The sequence below is a fragment of the Brassica rapa genome, chromosome A09 (genome assembly GCF_000309985.2).
Source record: "Brassica rapa cultivar Chiifu-401-42 chromosome A09, CAAS_Brap_v3.01, whole genome shotgun sequence".
NCBI classification, from domain to species: domain Eukaryota; kingdom Viridiplantae; phylum Streptophyta; class Magnoliopsida; order Brassicales; family Brassicaceae; genus Brassica; species Brassica rapa.
In genome coordinates this window covers 27,019,644-27,038,009 of record NC_024803.2, presented here as the reverse complement: position 1 = coordinate 27,038,009, position 18,366 = coordinate 27,019,644, and the positions used below count along the sequence as shown (strand labels likewise).

Genomic DNA, 18,366 nt, shown 5'->3' with positions numbered 1-18,366 from the left:
CAAGTTTGATTTGGTTTTATGAAGTGTTTAATTAGATAATTAAGTTTAGGGGTTATGTTTAGGGTGTGGACGACTTATATTTCAGTCGTCTGTTAAATAATTTACCCGGACGACGTATATTTCAGTCGTCCAGACGACTTACTTGTAAGTCGTCTGGAAAGTCTTCTATTTTAGTTTCCCGCTAAAAATATTTAATTTCCCGCTAAAAATATTAAACTCCTCTGGACGACTTACATGTAAGTCGTCTGTTTTAATTTCTTCACCAGACGACTGAAATGTAAGTCGTCCAGGAAGTCGTCTGAGTCAAAAATATTTAATCTAATTGGATTTTTTGTCTCCCTATATAAAGAAAAATTTACACATTCTCTCTCCTCCTCTCAAATGGCTGCAACAAAAATGTAATGTTCATCATTCTAAAACTCTCCAACCTCTTTCTAATCTCTTTGACTTGAAAACACCAAACTTTATATGAATTTTTCAGTTTTGTCTCATGTATTTCTTACTAATCTATCTCTTTTGCAGGTTTTTAATCAAATGGTACTCATCTTCCACTAATTTAGAGGTAGATATATTAATTTTAGATATGTATTTTTGTGTGTTCTATAAATGTAGATTTATCTAATCTTCCACTCATTTTCTCTATTTTTAAGTCATTTGAACGTTTTTGAATATGCAGGTTTTTCAGATCTGGATTTGATGTGCAGGTTTTTCAGATCTGGAAGACTTCTGGGACGACTTACCTGTTAGTCGTCTGGAAGTCGTCTGGAAGTCATCTGGAAGTCTTCTGACAAAGTCGTCTGGACTTCCAGGAAGTCGTCTGGACTTCCAGGAAGTCGTCTGGACTTCCTGGAAGTCGTCTGGACTTCCAGGAAGTCGTCTGGACTTCCTGGAAGTCGTCTGGACTTCCAGGAAGTCGTCTGGACTTCCAGGAAGTCGTCTGGACTTCCAGGAAGTCGTCTGGACTTCTAGGAAGTCGTCTGGATTTTTCTGAGCGTTTTGGTAAGTTCTTATGTCTGATTTTTCTTCATTTGGTAACTTCTTGTTATATAAAGTTCTTACTTTTTTCCCAAACTAAAACTCTCCAAACCCACTCTAATCTCTCTGACTTGAAAACACCAAACTTTATATGAATTTTTCAATTTTGTCTCATGTCTTTGTTACTAATCTATTTTTTTTTTTGTAGGTTTTTAATTATTTGGTACTCATCTTCCACTAATTTAAAGGTAGATCTATTATTTTTAAATATGTATTTTTGTGTGTTCTGTAAAGGTAGATTTATATAATCTTCCACTCATTTTTTTCTGTTTTTAAGCCATTTGAACGTTTTTGAATATGCAGGTTTTTCAGATCTGGATTTAATATGCAGGTTTTTCAGATCTGGAAAACTTCTGGGACGACTTACTTGTTAGTCGTCTGGAAGTCATCTGGAAGTCGTCTGGAAGTCGTCTGGACTTTCTAAAAGTCGTATGGACTTCCTGTAAAGTCGTCTGGACTTCCTGTAAAGTCGTCTGGAAGTCGTCTGAACTTCCTAAAAGTCTTCTGGCAAAGTCGTCTGAACTTCCTGGAAGTCGTCTGGACTTCTTAGAAGTCGTCTGAACTTCTTAAAAGTTGTCTGGTCTTGTCTACTCAAGTGGAATCCAAGCTTGTCTTTGTAGATGAATGATCTATAATAGTTTTGTTTGTGATCTGTTTTATGAATTGCATGTATACTCTTTTAGTTGTGAATTTTTTGTAAAATCAGTAATAATGTTTTCCAAGATGTATTAAATGTGCTAACAATGTGTTTACACATTTACAAATCAATGAAATAATAGACTTCAGTAGCCTTTTTCTTATCTTTGGATCTCTCATATGCAATAATAAACTCCAATGGCCTTTTTCTCATCTTAATAAACAAGAATGTTGGTAAGAGATGGAAACAAACAATAGTAACTAGTCAAAGCATATCATATTTTTTAAAAGTTTGCATTGAAAAACTTAGTCAAATTTAGTAAAACTAAGGGAGAGAACATATTTTGTAAATATGAGTTTTACATATCTTGAAGTTACTTATCACTCTTAAAAATACAAGTTATTCAAAAACTAACGTAGAAGACTTAAAAACTAGTGGAGAAAACGCGGACGACTTCAATCTAAGTTGTCTAGACGACTAAACTATATGTCGTCTGGTCAACGCAGAGGTTATTTTTGCAATTGACTTTGAAATCTGTTATTTCGGACGACTGAAACTTAAGTCGTCTACTATTGTTTGGTTAAAAAAAAAACTCCAAAAAAGCTAGACGACTTACATTTCAGTCGTCAGAGGTTAGTTTTGCATTTGACTGGATTATTTCAGAAGTTTGACTTTTTGGACGACTTACGTTTCAGTCGTCTAGTGAAAATTAAAATAATAATATTTTTTTAAAAGTAGACGACTTAAAATTAAGTCGTCATAGGTTAGTTTTGCAATTGAAAAAAAAAACTTCAAGATTTAATTATATACAGACGACTTATAATTCAGTCGTCCACGAGACGACTGAAATGTAAGTCGTCCAGGATTTACGAGGTTTAACCAGAATCTCGGAAAAAAATCCTGGACGACTTACAATTAAGTCGTCTGGTGGACGACTGAATTATAAGTCGTCTGTGTATAATTAAATCTTGAAGTTTTTTTTTTCAATTGCAAAACTAACCTATGACTACTTAATTGTAAGTCGTTTACTTTAAAAAAAATATTATTATTTTAATTTTCGCCATACGACTGAAATGTAAGTCGTCAGGGGAAGTCAAACTTCTGAAATTATCCAGTCAAATACAAAACTAACCTATGACGACTGAAATGTAAGTCGTCTAGGTTCTTTGGAATTTTTTTTGAAACCAAACAATAGTAGACGACTTAACTTTCAGTCGTCTCAGGTTACAGATTTCAAAGTCAATTGCAAAAATAACCTCTGCGTTGACCAGACGACTTCCAGGTAAGTCGTCTACAGCCAGACGACTGAAAGGTAAGTCGTCTACAGCCAGACGACTTCCCAAGTAAGTCGTCTGACGAACAGATCTGGAAAAAAACTCGATGTCATACCTTAAATTAGTGAGATAAGTTCCTTAGCATACATAAGGCTTCTCCAAGCACACAGAATCACAAACGGAAGTCACCTACCCATAATCGTTAGCTTCTATGACTCTATGAACCATGAAAATTTTAGAATCAAAATCTTGAGTTTTTTTAGCTCATTGTGGAGAGAAAGTGAGAGATATGTTGTGTTTAGGTCACAAGAATGGAAAAAGAAGAAGGGTAAATCGATTTTAGGAGCATTAAGAGCTTCAAATTGGTTGTTCATGGTGGTTGTGGTATTGATGACAATGGCAATCTTGTAATTACTTGAAGATGATGAGGGTGAGAGAGTAAAAATGTCATTTTCGAAAAAAAAATAAAAAAAAAATGGATGGCATTTTCGTAAATTATATGAACTTGTGGGGTGAATAGGGCAAAACCAATTTTCAAAAAAAAAGGAGGTTAGTTTTGTGTTTGACTTTAAGTTATAGGTCAATTTTGCAAAAATCCCTTATTTTTATTTATTATCATTTGCTTGACATATTTTAATATATTATGAAACAAATTAATAAATATACGTTGAATAATTGAAAAATTCTTAACTATTACATATATAATTATATTAACACAAATACATAAATTAAAGAAATCTCTTTTGTTTATTTACAATCATTTGTAAATAAATTTATACAATTATTTTCTCTATTTTATATGATATGTAGTTAAATTTAAATAATCGTACCATAAATATATATTATATTCTAATATGACTATCTATTAAATGAAACTTTATAATCATATGATTTTATGATTATTTATATTTTATAACAAAATTTTAAACCATTAATCATAAATTTTTTTATCGTAAAACTTTTATATTTTTAATAATTTATAATATTCTTGAAAATTTAATATAAATTTGAAAATTAAAATATTAAGTTCTCTTCAATGCTACTTATTTAAATTCAGTTTGTATAATATTTGTCTTATATCTACATAGACAAAACAAAATTTGTTTTCGCTTTATAGTTTAGAACAATTTTATTTTCTTCTTACACTCGCAAACCGTCTTTAATAGATCCGAGGTAAAGGTAGTTGTTTTGCACTTTTGCTATATTAATATGTGATTAATAATGACTTAATGAGCTATTGATGTTTATGTAATCAAGTTTTGCTGCGGGTATGGGAGCAGGAAAAGTGGGGCGAAGGAATATTAGGTGGATGGGACACAAAGTGAATAAGTTCGTTCATCTACACAGTTCAATCACACCAGACGCATCCCAATACATATCTCTGAAGCTATTCACATACATATGATTGTGACTGTAAAGCACAATTAGCCATATAATATGAGTGGAAAATATAGTTACTCCTAGTTAGTCTTATAATCTACCAGTCAGGAGAAAACATCATTTTCTTTATTCCCTTCTATTACTGTTGAAATGAAAAAAAATGTTACACCAATATATACGTGAATAAAACTTATTCCACTTCTTTCTCTCTCCCATTGACTCCATTTTTCTCTGTATCCTATTTTAACTTTTTCACTTTTTTTCACCTTTTTTTTTATTTTTCTTCCATTTACTCTAAAATTACCAACCACAACCATATATATATATGTATATATATATATATATATATCAAAATTTAAATCATCTATCACTTATTTAAATTCATTTTTCGTATGATACTTTTTAAAAAGAAAAAAATTAGGCGGACTGAACTGATTACATACGTCAACACAACCAATTACATGTGTTTCACACCGTCGATATATATGATTAAACCTATAGAAAATATTCAAGAAAGATATTCCAAACTCTTAAGATAATTAATAGTATTTCAGATCTAAAGATGACCAACTATCAACAAAGTTTCTCAACTTAATATCTCAACTTCATAATATTAATATTTTAATATAAATGAGTTGTTTGATTAAAATTTGTTATCTAAAACTAAGTCAAAACATCTATATGTCAACACATGGCAAAAAGTGTTCTTAAGAATATCTAAAGTGTCATTTTATTAGATATTTTCTGTCCTCTCTCCTAATTATTCTCTATTTTTTTTGTAATTAGTTAGATACTCATGGTGGCCTAATCAGCTGATATTATCTTTTCCATTTTTCAAACTTAGTTATCTGAATTAGCATCTATTCAGAAAAATACATGTACACATATATTTAGTATCAGATTGAGTGATTGTGTTAGAATTTTATTTTGGTCATTTAGAATTTTTAATGACATGGATTATAATTTACAAAATTCAAAATTTAAAATATGATCATAACCAATTTTTTATTGCAATATAATAAAAAAACGGGTGCATCTTTAGGTCTACATCAACTATTTGTTTTTTTAAAAAAGAATATTTTTTCTAAGAGAAACTCCAACCAGGAGTTCTCAAAATACACATATATATATATATATATACTTACAGATAAATATTAGTATTTGTTTGTGAGTATCTCAAAATTACAAAAAACTCAACCGAAAATATCTCAAGAGAAATATGTTCGGTTGGGTTTTCTGTAATTTTGAGATATTCATAATTAAATATTAATATTTATATCTAAATACACAAATAAGTATTTTAAGAACTTTGTGTTGAAAATTCCCCTTTGGAATTTCTCTAAATGTTTATTATCTATACTAATAAGGAAATCCATAAAGTACCACATAACTTGCTTAGAATTTATGTTTCTAAGCTATATATATATGTATATATATATGACTAAATATTATCATTAAAATATTCAAAATAAAATTTATAAGTAAATAACACAGGGCCGACTTTTACTATGTGGAAGTTGAGCGATTGAACATGGTTCGAGTTAAAAAAAACACATATAAATTAGATTCTAAAATTTTAGATATATGCTTCTAAATTTAATTTTATTATTTTAAAATTAACATTAAACCTATATAGATGAACTTACAAAATTTTAAAATAATATCACTGTTTTGTTGAATATAATATCTATATTTTTTTGAATCTGGTCTGAGACGGCGTTGAAATTACATATAATACTAAAATGGCTAATCTTTTATACTTTTATAATTTCAAATAAATTGCATTCATCGTAATGTCACCATTATGTCAGGAATTTTGATTAGTATACTATATAGTATGAGCCTAGGATTGGAGAGTAGTCTTTTGTATCTATATGAGAGATGTCAATCCAAGTCCCACATTGGATAATTAGACAAGGAGTGTCTAATATATAAAGAGATGTCCAACTCTAATAGTACGAGGCCTTTTGGGATGGAAACCAAAAGTAAATCCATGCGGGCCAGCCTCCTAAGGCCCAAAGTGGACAATATCGTACTAATAAGATAAAATAGAATTGGACACGGGATTTCACAATCCCAACAATTGGTATCAGAGCGGTTGACAATAAATCTGCAAGAAGACCAAAATACCCTTCGAGTAGGAACGGGGCCCTTTAAGGTGGTAAGGGAGGTTCGGCAGAGATTAGTCAGAAGATCCTGGAATTGTGGGAAGAGCATCCTTAAAGCCACTCAAAGTAAACCTTGCGACTAAGGGTGTCGAATGTCGAAGATGCGACAAGGCACCGAGATGATTCGCTAGAAGAAAGGGCACAAGGTGTGTGGTCCTTAGCTTGAGGGGGAGAATGAGAGATGTCAATCCAAGTCCCACATTGGATAATTAGACAAGGAGTGTCTAATATATAAAGAGATGTCCAACTCTAATAGTACGAGGCCTTTTGGGATGGAAACCAAAAGTAAATCCATGCGGGCCAGCCTCCTAAGGCCCAAAGTGGACAATATCGTACTAATAAGATAAAATAGAATTGGACACGGGATTTCACAATCCCAACACTATATGCATTTTTTTTTTCAACACATATCTATATATATATGCACACAGAATGTAAGAGTTGTTTATCGGTTGATAAACAAAGAATAGCAGTGATAAACAAAGAATAGCTTCTCAATCTGACCATGCATGTGGGCGGTTTTAAAGGCAAGTAGAAAAGCCCTAGCTAGTTTGTGGGGATTTTAATTTAAAATCCAATTATAGGTATATATTATGCTCCGAGAAAGGCAAAAAGAGCTTAATATACATACAATACAGTGTTATTATTTTTTTCTGAACAAAAAAAGTTAACATTGTATTCTTGAGTCAGTTTCACAAGAATATAGTAACAATGTTGTCTTTAATTCTTTGTTTTTGCTGTTTCTCCATGTCTCCTTTCTTTGCAAGTAAAACCACAACAGTTAACAATTGACAAAATCTATCAACTGGAAAGAAGAGTAGCATATCGCAGAAAGCAAAAAAATTAATATGCTATACTGCACTGCTACTATATTCCTGATATATATATATATATATATATATAAATATTTTAAAACAGTCATTTTATTTTTTATTTATTGCTAAATATTATACCGTTTCTAGAAACTAGTGGTATATCATCTCACATAGTGTACTTTCAAAGGTGGACTCTTAGACTCTTTCTATTCAATATCGTCTGAATAGTGGACTTGTGACTAAGAACGTTGATTTCTAAAAATATATTCTCTCGTCGCATCGTGTCCGTTCATCCTAGGGTTTGTGTAGATTTGTTGCGATTGAAGTGTGGATTCTCTGAATCGGTGGTGACACATCTGAGTCTGAAAAAGTGTAACTGAAGGTTCTTGCTTGTGTCGAAGGTGCGACGTGGTTGTACGGTTCTGTGTTATCAAAGATGTCTGCAGCTATGGATTTGACGTCGATGAGGATGTAACTGGAGGAGGAGGATACCCCCTTTGACATGTCGGATCTACTTCAATATAGCTCATGTGAGAAGGACTCAAAAAGTTTGATAGGAAGACTACTAAACCATGCTTGTCAGAGTATGGCGAGCATGATTATGGATATGCTGTATAAATGGCAAAAATATGTTAGAGTGAAAGGAGTAGCTTTATCAAAGGAAAGGTTCCAGTTCATATTTCAACATGAGTATGAACTAGAGGGGGTACTGAGCAAAGGGTTTTATACCTACGATGAATACGGGCCAGTGATGGAGAGATGGGTGGAGAATCCACCGCCGGACTTCCTTCAGTTTGTACCACTCTGGGTACAAATAATATTATAAAAAATATTCCAGTTAACTACTATTCAGAGAAGGCGATAACAATACTTGGGGATCTGGTTGGAAAGGCTATTCCGGTGGTGTTTGACCCAGAGAAGTCCCAAAGGCAAGAGTATGTTAGAGCTCAGTGAAAATGAATGTAGCTAACCCATTGAATAAATCTAGAATTATCAATCTTCCTAAAGAATGTGGGTCTGTGGAGGTTCTTTACTTCTACGAAAGAGTGCAGAAGAGATGCTACCATTGTCAAAGTGACTCATGAAAAAGTTGTATTCCCTCTGCTAGTAAGGAATTGACATCTATAAGCCTTGGAGAGAAGGAAAGGTGGAGGCGTTGCTAAACCTCCCAAAGAATTGATAATCAAATCGAACGACCCTCTCTTTGGAGTACTAGAGGAAAGCCATGTTGGACCGCATCCAGTTCTATGAAGACCTAAGATTGCTCCGGATGTTTTAAAAGGGAAGAGACAGTATCTATAAATTTGCTAATGGAGAGGAAAGAAGACTGAGGGAATAAATGGTTAAGAAGTCTGTGAGAGAAGTAGAATAAGACTCTGCGTTAGAACGTTTGGTGCTCAGACTTGAAGAATATCTGGTGATAACCAGGGATCTAAATAAAGGAAAAGGGCTTGTCTTTGGATATGATATATACCTCATAGTTAATGTATGGAGAGAAAATGAGATCAGGAGGACATAAGCTCTTGGGAGATGCAATAAAGGCAGGGAACTCTAACTCTTTGGTGATTTACAATAAGCCCAAATCTACTGACCACAGAAGCTCTCTCACTGCCTCTAAGGAAGTGCGTTCTTCTTGTGTTCTGACGGATGATAAGATTGGATTCTATGAGGATGCATCTTCCGGGTTCACAAAGAAGAAAGGAAAACCTCAAAGGCTACCATATGTCAGGAAATGAAGGTTGAAGAAACTTGGTGAATAATTATGTCTCACAGAAGGATCAAGCCAATCAATTTCAACTGGAGGTCGTAGCAAGAGAAGGATGTCAGAATCGGAGAACTGTGAAGGCAATTCAAACCGGCGAAAGCCAAATGTGATGGTCCCGAATGAGGGAATGTCCTAATCCCTATGAGCATAATTGCTTGGAATTGCCAAGAATTGGGGCGGCCTCAAGACTTGGCAATTCCTAAGCTGGGGAAAATACATCAAAAATATTTTTCGGAAGTTCTGTTTTTACAAGAGACGATGAGTGGAAGGAATGCTTTTGTAGATATGCAAGTTTAGCTTGGTTATGATTTGTATATATGGTGGAGCCGGTTGGAAGGTGTGGTGGACTAGCAATATTTTGGAAGAAGAGTTCAAACATCACTTTCAACTTTGTAAATAAGAATCTGATGAACTTTTGTGTACTGTGGAAAATTTTGAAGTTTTTCCTATCATGTGTGTATGGTAATCTAAATTCCCAGAAGAGAAACCAAGTTTGGGAGAGATTGAATATAATTGGTATTCAAATAAAGTTACCGTGGGCAATGTTAGGTGACTTCAAAGAAATTTTCAATAATAGCAAAAAACTTGGTGGCCCTCAGAGATCAGATTCATTATTTGTGGAGTTTAATGAAATGATGAGAATATGTGGAAAGAAAGACCTGTTAAGTTGGGGGAACAATTTCTCTTGGAATGTATGGAGGAATAAAAAAATGGATCTCGTGTAAACTGGATAAGTGCGTTGGGAACAAATAGTGGTTGTTACTCTTCCCTAGTTCCATCCAGACATTCATGGCAAAACGTGGATTTGATCACAGACAGGTCTTCCAAAGCTTGAAGTCATCTCATGATACATACATAGGATTTTTCAGGTTTGATTGCAGAATGTTGAATTACCCTCAAGTGAGATATGAAATGTGCAATGCATGGGGCACTTCAGGAACATGCCGAGGAGCCTCAGTCTTTGACATGATCAGGGACTGTTGGGTGGCGCTGAGTTGATGGAAAAAAGATAGTGAAGCGAATTCCAAATCTCGTCTCACTAAGCTTCAATACTTGTTTGATAAAGAACAGTCCAAGTTGGACCCTTCCTACAAGGTAATGTAAGAGCTTAAACTCCAGCTAGTTCAAGCCTACAAAGATGAAGGCAGCTTCTAGAAACAGAAATGTAGGGACAAATCGAATGGGTTTTGAGATAGGAACACTAATTTTTTCCATGCGTCGGTCAAGACAGCTAGGAACAATAATGGTGTGGACAAGCTGATCGATGATATGGGTGCTACTCATCGTGCAAAGGCATCAAAGGCTCAAGTAGCAATGGAGTATTTCTCTAACCTGTTTAAGTTTTCTAATCCTACGGATATCCCAGATTTCTTTGATGGTTTCCAACCTCGAGTGATAAGCAGAATGAACGAAGAGCTTACAAGGGAAGTCTCCAAAGAAGAGGTGAAGAGAGCTGCCTTTGCGATAAAAGCTACTAGTGCCCCGAGGTCCCAGCTGTAACAATGAAAGATCCCAGCTGTAACGATGAAAGACCTTAGACCGATCAGCCTGTGTTCAGTCATGTTGATGGCTCCAAACCAGTCTGCCGTTGTGGCTGATCATCCTATTTTGGATAACATATTGATCACTCATGAGAGAGTGCATAGTCTGAGAACGAAAAAGAACTTTTCAAATGATTTATAATGATCAAGACTGACATGACCAAAGCGTACGATAGGGTGGAATGGGAGTATGTTAAGGTCTTACTTCTAGCAATGGGTTTTGATCAGAAGTGGGTTCAACTGGTGCTCTTTTTCTACTCCTCGGTCACTTATACTGTTCTGATGAATTGACAACTCTATGGACTAGTAGAACCAGAGAGAGGTCTCAGGCAATGGGATCTCCTTTCCACTTTCCTATTTGTTATGTGTACTGAATGTCTGACATATATGATGAATAAAGAAGAGAATGAAGGTTTGATTAATAGAATCGGCTTCTCACCCGGTGATCCATCAGTTCATCATTTGCTCTTTATGGATGACATGTTGTTCCATATAGAGGCTTCAATCCAGCAGTGTGATCAGATGCATAACATCCTAAAGAGGTACGAATACCTCACTGGTCATATTATTAACTTGGATAAATCGTCCATCACCTTTGGTGAAAATGTGGAGGAAGAGGTCAAGAAAGAAATCCACGCAAGGCTGGGGATAATCAATATGGGTGGCGCCAGTTCTTACTTGGGTCTGCCTGAGTGTTTTAGTGACCAAAGGTGGAGATGTTGAGTACGCTTTCTCAAGAAGGAAAATAAATTTTGATTTAAGTATTTTGCGATGGGAATGCCGGTGTATTCTATGAGTTGCTTCAAGCTTCCCAAAATTACTTGTGGCAACATTTCAAGTGCAATGGCTTCTTACTGGTGGAGCTCAATAGAAGATAAGAAAAAAGTTCATTGGATTAGCTGGGAAAAGCTCTGCCTGCTGAAGAATCTCGGAGACATTGGGTTTAAAGATAGAGAAAATTACTAGAATGTTACACATTTTATGGTTTATTACTAGAATGTTGTACATCTTTGTTTTATTACTAGAATATTTTCTCTTTCCTAGTAATTTACAATAAGGGGCTTTTGTTATGTTTTATTTTCTGAAACTAATTTTAAAGATCAAAGCCACATCAGTTATTAAAAATCCACATCACATCAGTTATTTTCTGAAACTAAACCGTCTCTATCACTATCACTATCATACATACGGTTTTGTCAAAAAAAAGAAAAGAACACGAAGAACTGTGTTGTGTCGAAGAAGGAACCACAAACCGAAATCCTCTCACCCTTCGAAACCCTCGTCGACATTGTTCTTTACTTCTTCGAACTCTCTCTAACTCTCTGTCGTTGAACTCTCTATAACTCTCTGTCGTTGAACTCTGTCTCGTCGGAGTTTTTAGAAACCGTCGTCTGTACGAAATCGCCTTCACCGCATTCTCATCAACGAGTTCATCTTTTCCGGTAAGATGTCGCGACGTTATATATTGTATTTTGGTTGAGTTTGTGGGTCAGTTATATATTGAGGCTGTGATATGGGTGTGTCGAGGTTTTTGTTGCGACTGAGTTAGGGTTATGTTGACTGTGCTATGGGTTTGTCGAGGATTTTGTTGTGTCTGAGTTAGGGTTATGTTGCGGCTGAGATATGTGATTGTCTAGGCTTTTGTTGTGTCTGAATTAGGGCTTTTTGTTGTGGCTGAGTTATGGTTATGTTATAACTGAGTAATTATTATGTTATGGCTGAGTTATGGTTATGTTATAACTGAGTAATTATTATGTTATGGCTGAGTTATATATATGACCTAATATATTTTAATATTATGATATGGCTGTGTTATTTTTATGTTGTGGCTGATTTATTGTTGTGTTATATGATCAGATGGATGTTAGTCAAGTCGAACCACGTGATTACCCTCCAAGACTTTACCCTTCTAACCTAGAAGGTAAAGATATCAATCATAATTTCCGTGCAGGACATTTCCCCCACATTAAAGAAACAATAGGACTCGATGTGTGGGAAGAACTGGTGAACTCTCCCATTGGAGTAGTTGCTAGGCTACTTTCACGCGAAAGCATTTGGTCTGGTAGGACCGTACACTATCTGCTATGTAGACAGCTGCGAGTGCATAAAAAGGAGATATGGTCTGTTGTGGTTGATGATGTTATCAGGTTTAGCTTGCTCGAGTTTGGTGAGATCACTGGGTTAAACACAGGTCCATTGCCAACAGAAAGTTTTGAACCTGATCAATACAAAGAGTTTTGGGAGGAGTTGAAGGTGCCGCTTGGGATGGGACCCAAGTATGATGAGCTGAAGGCAGCATTAGAGTTCTGTCCTGGTTGGAGTTTTGAAAAGCGTAAGTGGTTGGGGATGTTATTTCTTCAAGCCATGGGACTGTACTGTTTGCATCACAATTCAAGGATACCCTTTCAAAGTGCAATAAGGGTATTCGACGATGAAGCCATGAGGTCGTATCCATGGGGTCGGACTGCATACGAAGTTCTTGTTGACTCTCTGAAAACACTGTCTCCAGATGGAAAGTCATACACAGTAAGCGGCATGAAGGACGTTTTATTGGTTTGGGCGTATGAGTCCATCGTCTGTTTCGGTGAGAAGTTTGGGAGAGTGGTCAACAATGAAGACGTTCCTCTTTTGCGATGGGGTGGAAGGCGTACACGTTCAAGTTTTGATACTGTCTTGTCTGACGAAATCAAAGATCATGGCGAGGTAATGTTTAACTGCTACTTATACGACTGAGTTAACAGCTACTTAATGGTTGAGTTTATTTTATATTGTTGCCGAATTAGTCTATTTGATGGCTGAGTTTATTTTATATTGTGACCGAATTAATTTATTTGATGGCTTGGTTTTGTGTTATTTGATGGCTGAGTTTATTTTATATTGTGACCGAATTAATTTATTTGATGGCTTGGTTTTGTGTTATTTGATGGCTGAGTTTATGATAAACTGGTGTTGCAGGTCCGTTTGAGGAGAATGGTTATGAAGGAGTCAATTGAAGAGATGTTTCCTGTATGGTCGGATGAACCTGACGACCCACAACTCGTTAGGTTGGTAGAAGACATACACGCAGGTAGATACGTGAAAGGTTTCTGGGAAGTACAGAGGGATGAGCAGGGGAAGGGGAATGAGAAGAAGAAGAAGAAGAAAACGAAGGGAGTTTCATCAGAAGCTGAGCCATCAACAAAGAAGCAGAAGAAAGAAGCTGCTGAAACGAGAAAGGGTTCTAGCGAGGAGGAAGCTGTATTGGACAAAGCGACTCTGACGAATCTTGTGAGTGCTCTGCAGAATATTTCAGCAAAATTTGACGCTTACGATTTTGACCGGAACCGGCCAGTGATGGACGAGAAGACCCTAGATAACGTGGTGAAAGCTGTAGTGCAGCAGAGTCTGAAAGTTTTGGGGGAAAGGAAAATTCCCGACAACGATGCTAAACTCTCCTCCGCCGGCGTAGAAAAATCTTTATCGGTGACATCATCACCTCGTAGGAGGTCGCCACCGGAAAAGTCGGACAAAAGTCCAGTGGTAGAACCGCAGGCCCAGGAGGAGAAGTCTGTAAAAACTCCAGTGACAGAACCGCGGCAGCAGAAAAAGCCTGTCAAAAGTCCAGAGCCGCCGCAGCAGAAAGAGAAGGCTGTCAAAAGTCCGGTGCCGCCGCAGCGGAAGGAGAAGGCTGTCAAAAGTCCGGTGCCGGCGCAGCAGAAACAGCAGAAGTCAGTCAAAAGTCCAGCGTTAGCTGAGACCCCTGCAAAGAAGAATTCGGAGCTTGAGAAGGATACAGTGGTGAGAAGGATTTTGGGTGATGATTTTAATGAAATTGATTTCATCAGTGTTTCTCCTGCAAAGATTACTAAGGATGCTAAGGATGGTAAGGATGCCAACGTTCCAGCCTATGGACGCGGCTTACGGGGCAAGGCCAAGCGTACTGTTACTGTAAAGGATGAGGCTATCGAGGATAAGAAAAAAGCACAGCGGGCAGAGGCTGCGTTGAAGAGGAAGGAGAAGCAAGAGGCTAAGAAAAAAGAGAACGAGGAGAAGAAACAGAAGAGAAAAGCGGCTGAGTTACAAAAGAAACAAGAGGCTGGGTTACAGAAGAAAAAGAAGGAAGACGAGGCTGAGTTACCGAAAAAAAAGAAGGAAAAAGAGGCTGAGTTACCGAAGAAGAAGAAAGAAGAAGAGGCTGAGTTACAGCGGTCTGAGGAATGTGTTGTGACCAACGACGAAGTTCTTGCGGAAGATAACGCATTGGCGGCGGAGTCTGATGTCGAGCCAGCTGAATTGATTAGATCTTCCGTGATAAAGGAACTTCGGGAGAAATCAGTTAAGTTATCTCCACAAGGGTTTTCATTGACGAACCTTGATTCAGCACCAGATTTTCCGTACATTGGAGACAATGGACAGACGACTTGCATGAGGAAGAACATTACGCCTTCATCAGTAATATACGACCCTTGCGCACCTGTTGATCCGGCGCGACTGGAAAAACTGAAGCAACACATTAAGGCAATTCCACCCAAACCACCAGCACCTAAAGATAAACCAGAAGAACCCTCAGCTGATCATGAGAGTGACTTCTACAGCATACTCATGCATGAAAGACCGTGGCCTGACAAAGAATATGGATGGGTGTTTGATAATGTAAGTCTTTATTAAGGCTGACTTATATATTCTATAAAGGCTGACTTATATATTTAATTCATTATATTACGGCTGACTTATTATTTTTCTTTGTCTAGCATATCGCTGCGTATATGAACGTCCTCATACAAAGGTCCATGCGAGATCCCACTCCATTCTGGTCCAAGCGGATTGGTTTCATAGACCCTTGGTTGTTAAGTTCTTGGGCTTCCCTCGATTACAGGCAGTTCAGGATGAAACCTGCTTCGTTCAAGTTCAAAGACTGTGGTTATGAAGCGTTGGTAAACGGGAGATTCCCCGAAGAATTTACAACAAACTTGAAGTGGTATGCAGATGTGGATCACGTGTACGGATGTCTTCAAACCGGCGGTAATCACTGGGTGGCGTTTCACGTGGATCTGATCAAGGAGAAGATAGATTGCTACGATCCAATCTATGGAGAGTCAACACCCGAAAGTGAGCAAAAAATGCTAAATGCTTTTAGACCTCTACTGGAGATGCTTCCCTGGATGTTGAATGAGCTTATTCCTGCCGATCTCCGAAAGCATTCTAGGAAGAGGTTCGCATTCAGACGGAGGAGCAAAAGATACATTCCACAAAACAACATGTCAGGTGATTGTGGGGTTTATTCGTTGAAGTTTGTGGAGTGTCTAGCGCTTGGTGTAACTTTTGATGGCATAAACGATAGTAATATTCAAGGGTTACGGGTGAAGATGGCAGCAGATATCCTCGAGGAAGGAGGAAATGTTGGAATGAACAATTTGTTTTCATAATGAAACTGTGTTTGTTTGTGAACCTGTGTTTGTTGTTATGTTAACTATTTGACTTTGGATAACTGCTGTAATAACTCAGTCGTATCGATTAGTAATACTCAGCCAGTACTCATTGATAACTCAGTCATACCTCAAACATACCCTAGAATCAAAATAATTAATAATTTTTCATTCGAATGTTATATATAAAGTCCAATTATCAAAATAATTAATAATAACTCAATGTGTGAGCATGATCTTTGTTGACTATACGAGTTTGGAATCGATTATAATCTTGAGGTATATGTTGTCTCTTACGAGTACCTAAAACTCTAGGCAGTGATATGAGGTGTGAGCATGATTCAAAACACGTAAACTGTTATTGTGTTATTTATTATGAATTTGTGATATTTATCATATCTTGTGGTTCGTACATCATAAATCATAACCCTAAACAATCTTATTCGGAACCCAAACCCTAAATAACTAAACCCTATACCCTAAACGGCAAACAACAAATCAGCCGTAAAGGTCTTAATAACTCAGCCTGTTAGTGTAAGTTAATATTTACATATGGCGCGAAAATTTTAGATATTTTATCTCGCGACCTTTAATGTTCTATACTTCCCCTATATATAGCCCCCTTCTCTTGCACCTTCTCGCCTTATCTCACTAGAAAACCTAAACAATATCTCTATATCGCCTTACAAAGTTATGATTGTTCCTGGTTATTCAGAAAGGTTAGAGAACAGAGTCAATGAGATACTAAACTCTGAAAATCGTGAAAACCTTCCCGTTCTATACCCTGGCCCGGGTGTCTTGCTTGACAGCGTAATCTGGTTTAAATTTCTAAGCGATCTCTCCCTGGCCATCCCGTCGATTTTAGCAGAAGGATGGGTTCATGATTGGCCGACATGGCGCGCCATTCCCGATCATTTTAAGGAACGCTGGTTTCTTCAACTCGCTGTAAGGACAACATCTTTGAATTGTTTTTGATATTAGACATAATAACAGCACTTACATTTGGAAATTGGTTTTTTGTTGTAGCGCAAACGCACGTGGGCACGAAGATATAATTTTCAAGTTTGGACAAATTTTAATCTGGTGGCCAGAACGGTGTTTCGTTGTCAGATGCGCCTCTTGAAGAGGAGGTGGGCACATGGGGGTGAGAAGCCTGCGTGGATGCTAACTAGAGTTTGGCGTGATCTTGTCCACATGTTTGAAGAATTTGGTCCTGATAATTTTGGTTTTAGAAATTGATTTGTTGTTTTTGTTTGTATTCAGCCGTCAAGTTTTTGTAAAGTTGTTTAACTCAGCCGTTAAGTTTCTATAAAGTTGTTTAACTCAGCCATTAAGTTTCTATTAAGTTGTTTAACTCAGCCGTTTAGTTTCTATAAAGTTGTTTAACTCAGCCGTTAAGGTTTTATAAAGTTGTTTAACTCAGCCGGAATTGTTTGCGTCAAACGTCAGTGTTTCAGTTAAGTAACTCAGCCGTAATACGAATTAAGATACTAATAACTCAGCCTTATATTGTAAAAATACAAAGCCATAGTTAACGCTATTTTCAATGTATTATTATGGCCGCCATTACTTAATCGAGACCAGTATTAGAGTCCTTTATTCTCTTATTATTATACGTGCGAGAAATTCCATCGTCATTGAGAATATCGAGACTCATTATTATGGCCGTCATTACATTATCGAGACTACTATTATTAGAGACCTTTATTCTCTTATTATTATGTGCATGAGAAATTTCGTTTGCATTGAGAATATCGAGACTCATTATTATACGGCTGGCACGCATGTATCGGATTATTTACATAATCGAGGTATTGTTATTTTTAATGTAACTCAGTCAATACGTCTACGTTAACTCAGCCAAAATATAGACGCTAACACAGCCGTAATACGAATTCAACTTAAGTGTTTGATAAAATAATAAAGAACCTTTCGTATTTCTTGATTTGATTGAGTATTCGTCATAATTAAAGTGCATCACGTGTGTGGAAAAATACGGCTCAAACCTAATATCGAGGCATTTAATAGTTTATTAATTTAAATTATTCCTCTTTATTTGAATTTTTTTAAAAAAAATGATTTTATATTACTACCACTATTGTTTTAACTTTGTCTTTCACACCAATTTCTCTTTCATTCAAAGAAAATGTCTTCTTCATCATCTGTGTCTGGTAACACTTACTTTCACCGCCGGCATGTGGAAAGAGGAACGCCGAAACAGTGTTGGTGTGGTGAACCCGCTGAATTATGTACATCTGCATCACGGGCTAATCCAGGAAGACTGTACTATTGCTGTCGCAAAGGATATATTAAGGTTTGATTTTTAATTTTATTCATTATACTGTC

The 18,366-nt window shown here is 36.4% G+C and overlaps 1 protein-coding gene across 3 annotated transcripts; it reads left to right on the top strand.

The window, feature by feature from the left end:
• The first annotated feature begins 7,508 nt into the window (after positions 1-7,508).
• On the top strand, positions 7,509-18,084 carry LOC117128600. 3 transcript variants are annotated; one of them, XM_033281351.1, is made up of 4 exons: positions 7,509-12,057; positions 12,473-13,318; positions 13,571-15,247; positions 15,346-18,084. In XM_033281351.1, the coding sequence occupies exons 2-4, from the start codon at positions 12,473-12,475 to the stop codon at positions 16,018-16,020; spliced, it is 3,198 nt and encodes a 1,065-aa protein (XP_033137242.1). In that variant the 5' UTR covers positions 7,509-12,057; the 3' UTR covers positions 16,021-18,084. The 3 variants fall into 3 exon arrangements, 2 of the variants coding, with proteins under 2 accessions (XP_033137242.1, XP_033137241.1); XR_004451967.1 differs by having other exon boundaries at positions 7,510-13,318; positions 15,346-16,965; positions 17,047-18,084; XM_033281350.1 differs by having other exon boundaries at positions 7,510-13,318.
• The last annotated feature ends 282 nt before the right edge of the window (positions 18,085-18,366 follow it).

What these genes read in the sequence shown, in the direction of transcription:
- LOC117128600 (XM_033281351.1), top strand. Translation starts at nt 12,473, where the DNA reads ATGGATGTTAGTCAAGTCGAACCACGTGATTACCCTCCAAGACTTTAC. An exon ending in AAATCAAAGATCATGGCGAG is followed by an intron (nt 13,319 to 13,570) that starts GTAATGTTTAAC and finishes CTGGTGTTGCAG; the next exon opens with GTCCGTTTGAGGAGAATGGT. An exon ending in ATGGATGGGTGTTTGATAAT is followed by an intron (nt 15,248 to 15,345) that starts GTAAGTCTTTAT and finishes TTCTTTGTCTAG; the next exon opens with CATATCGCTGCGTATATGAA.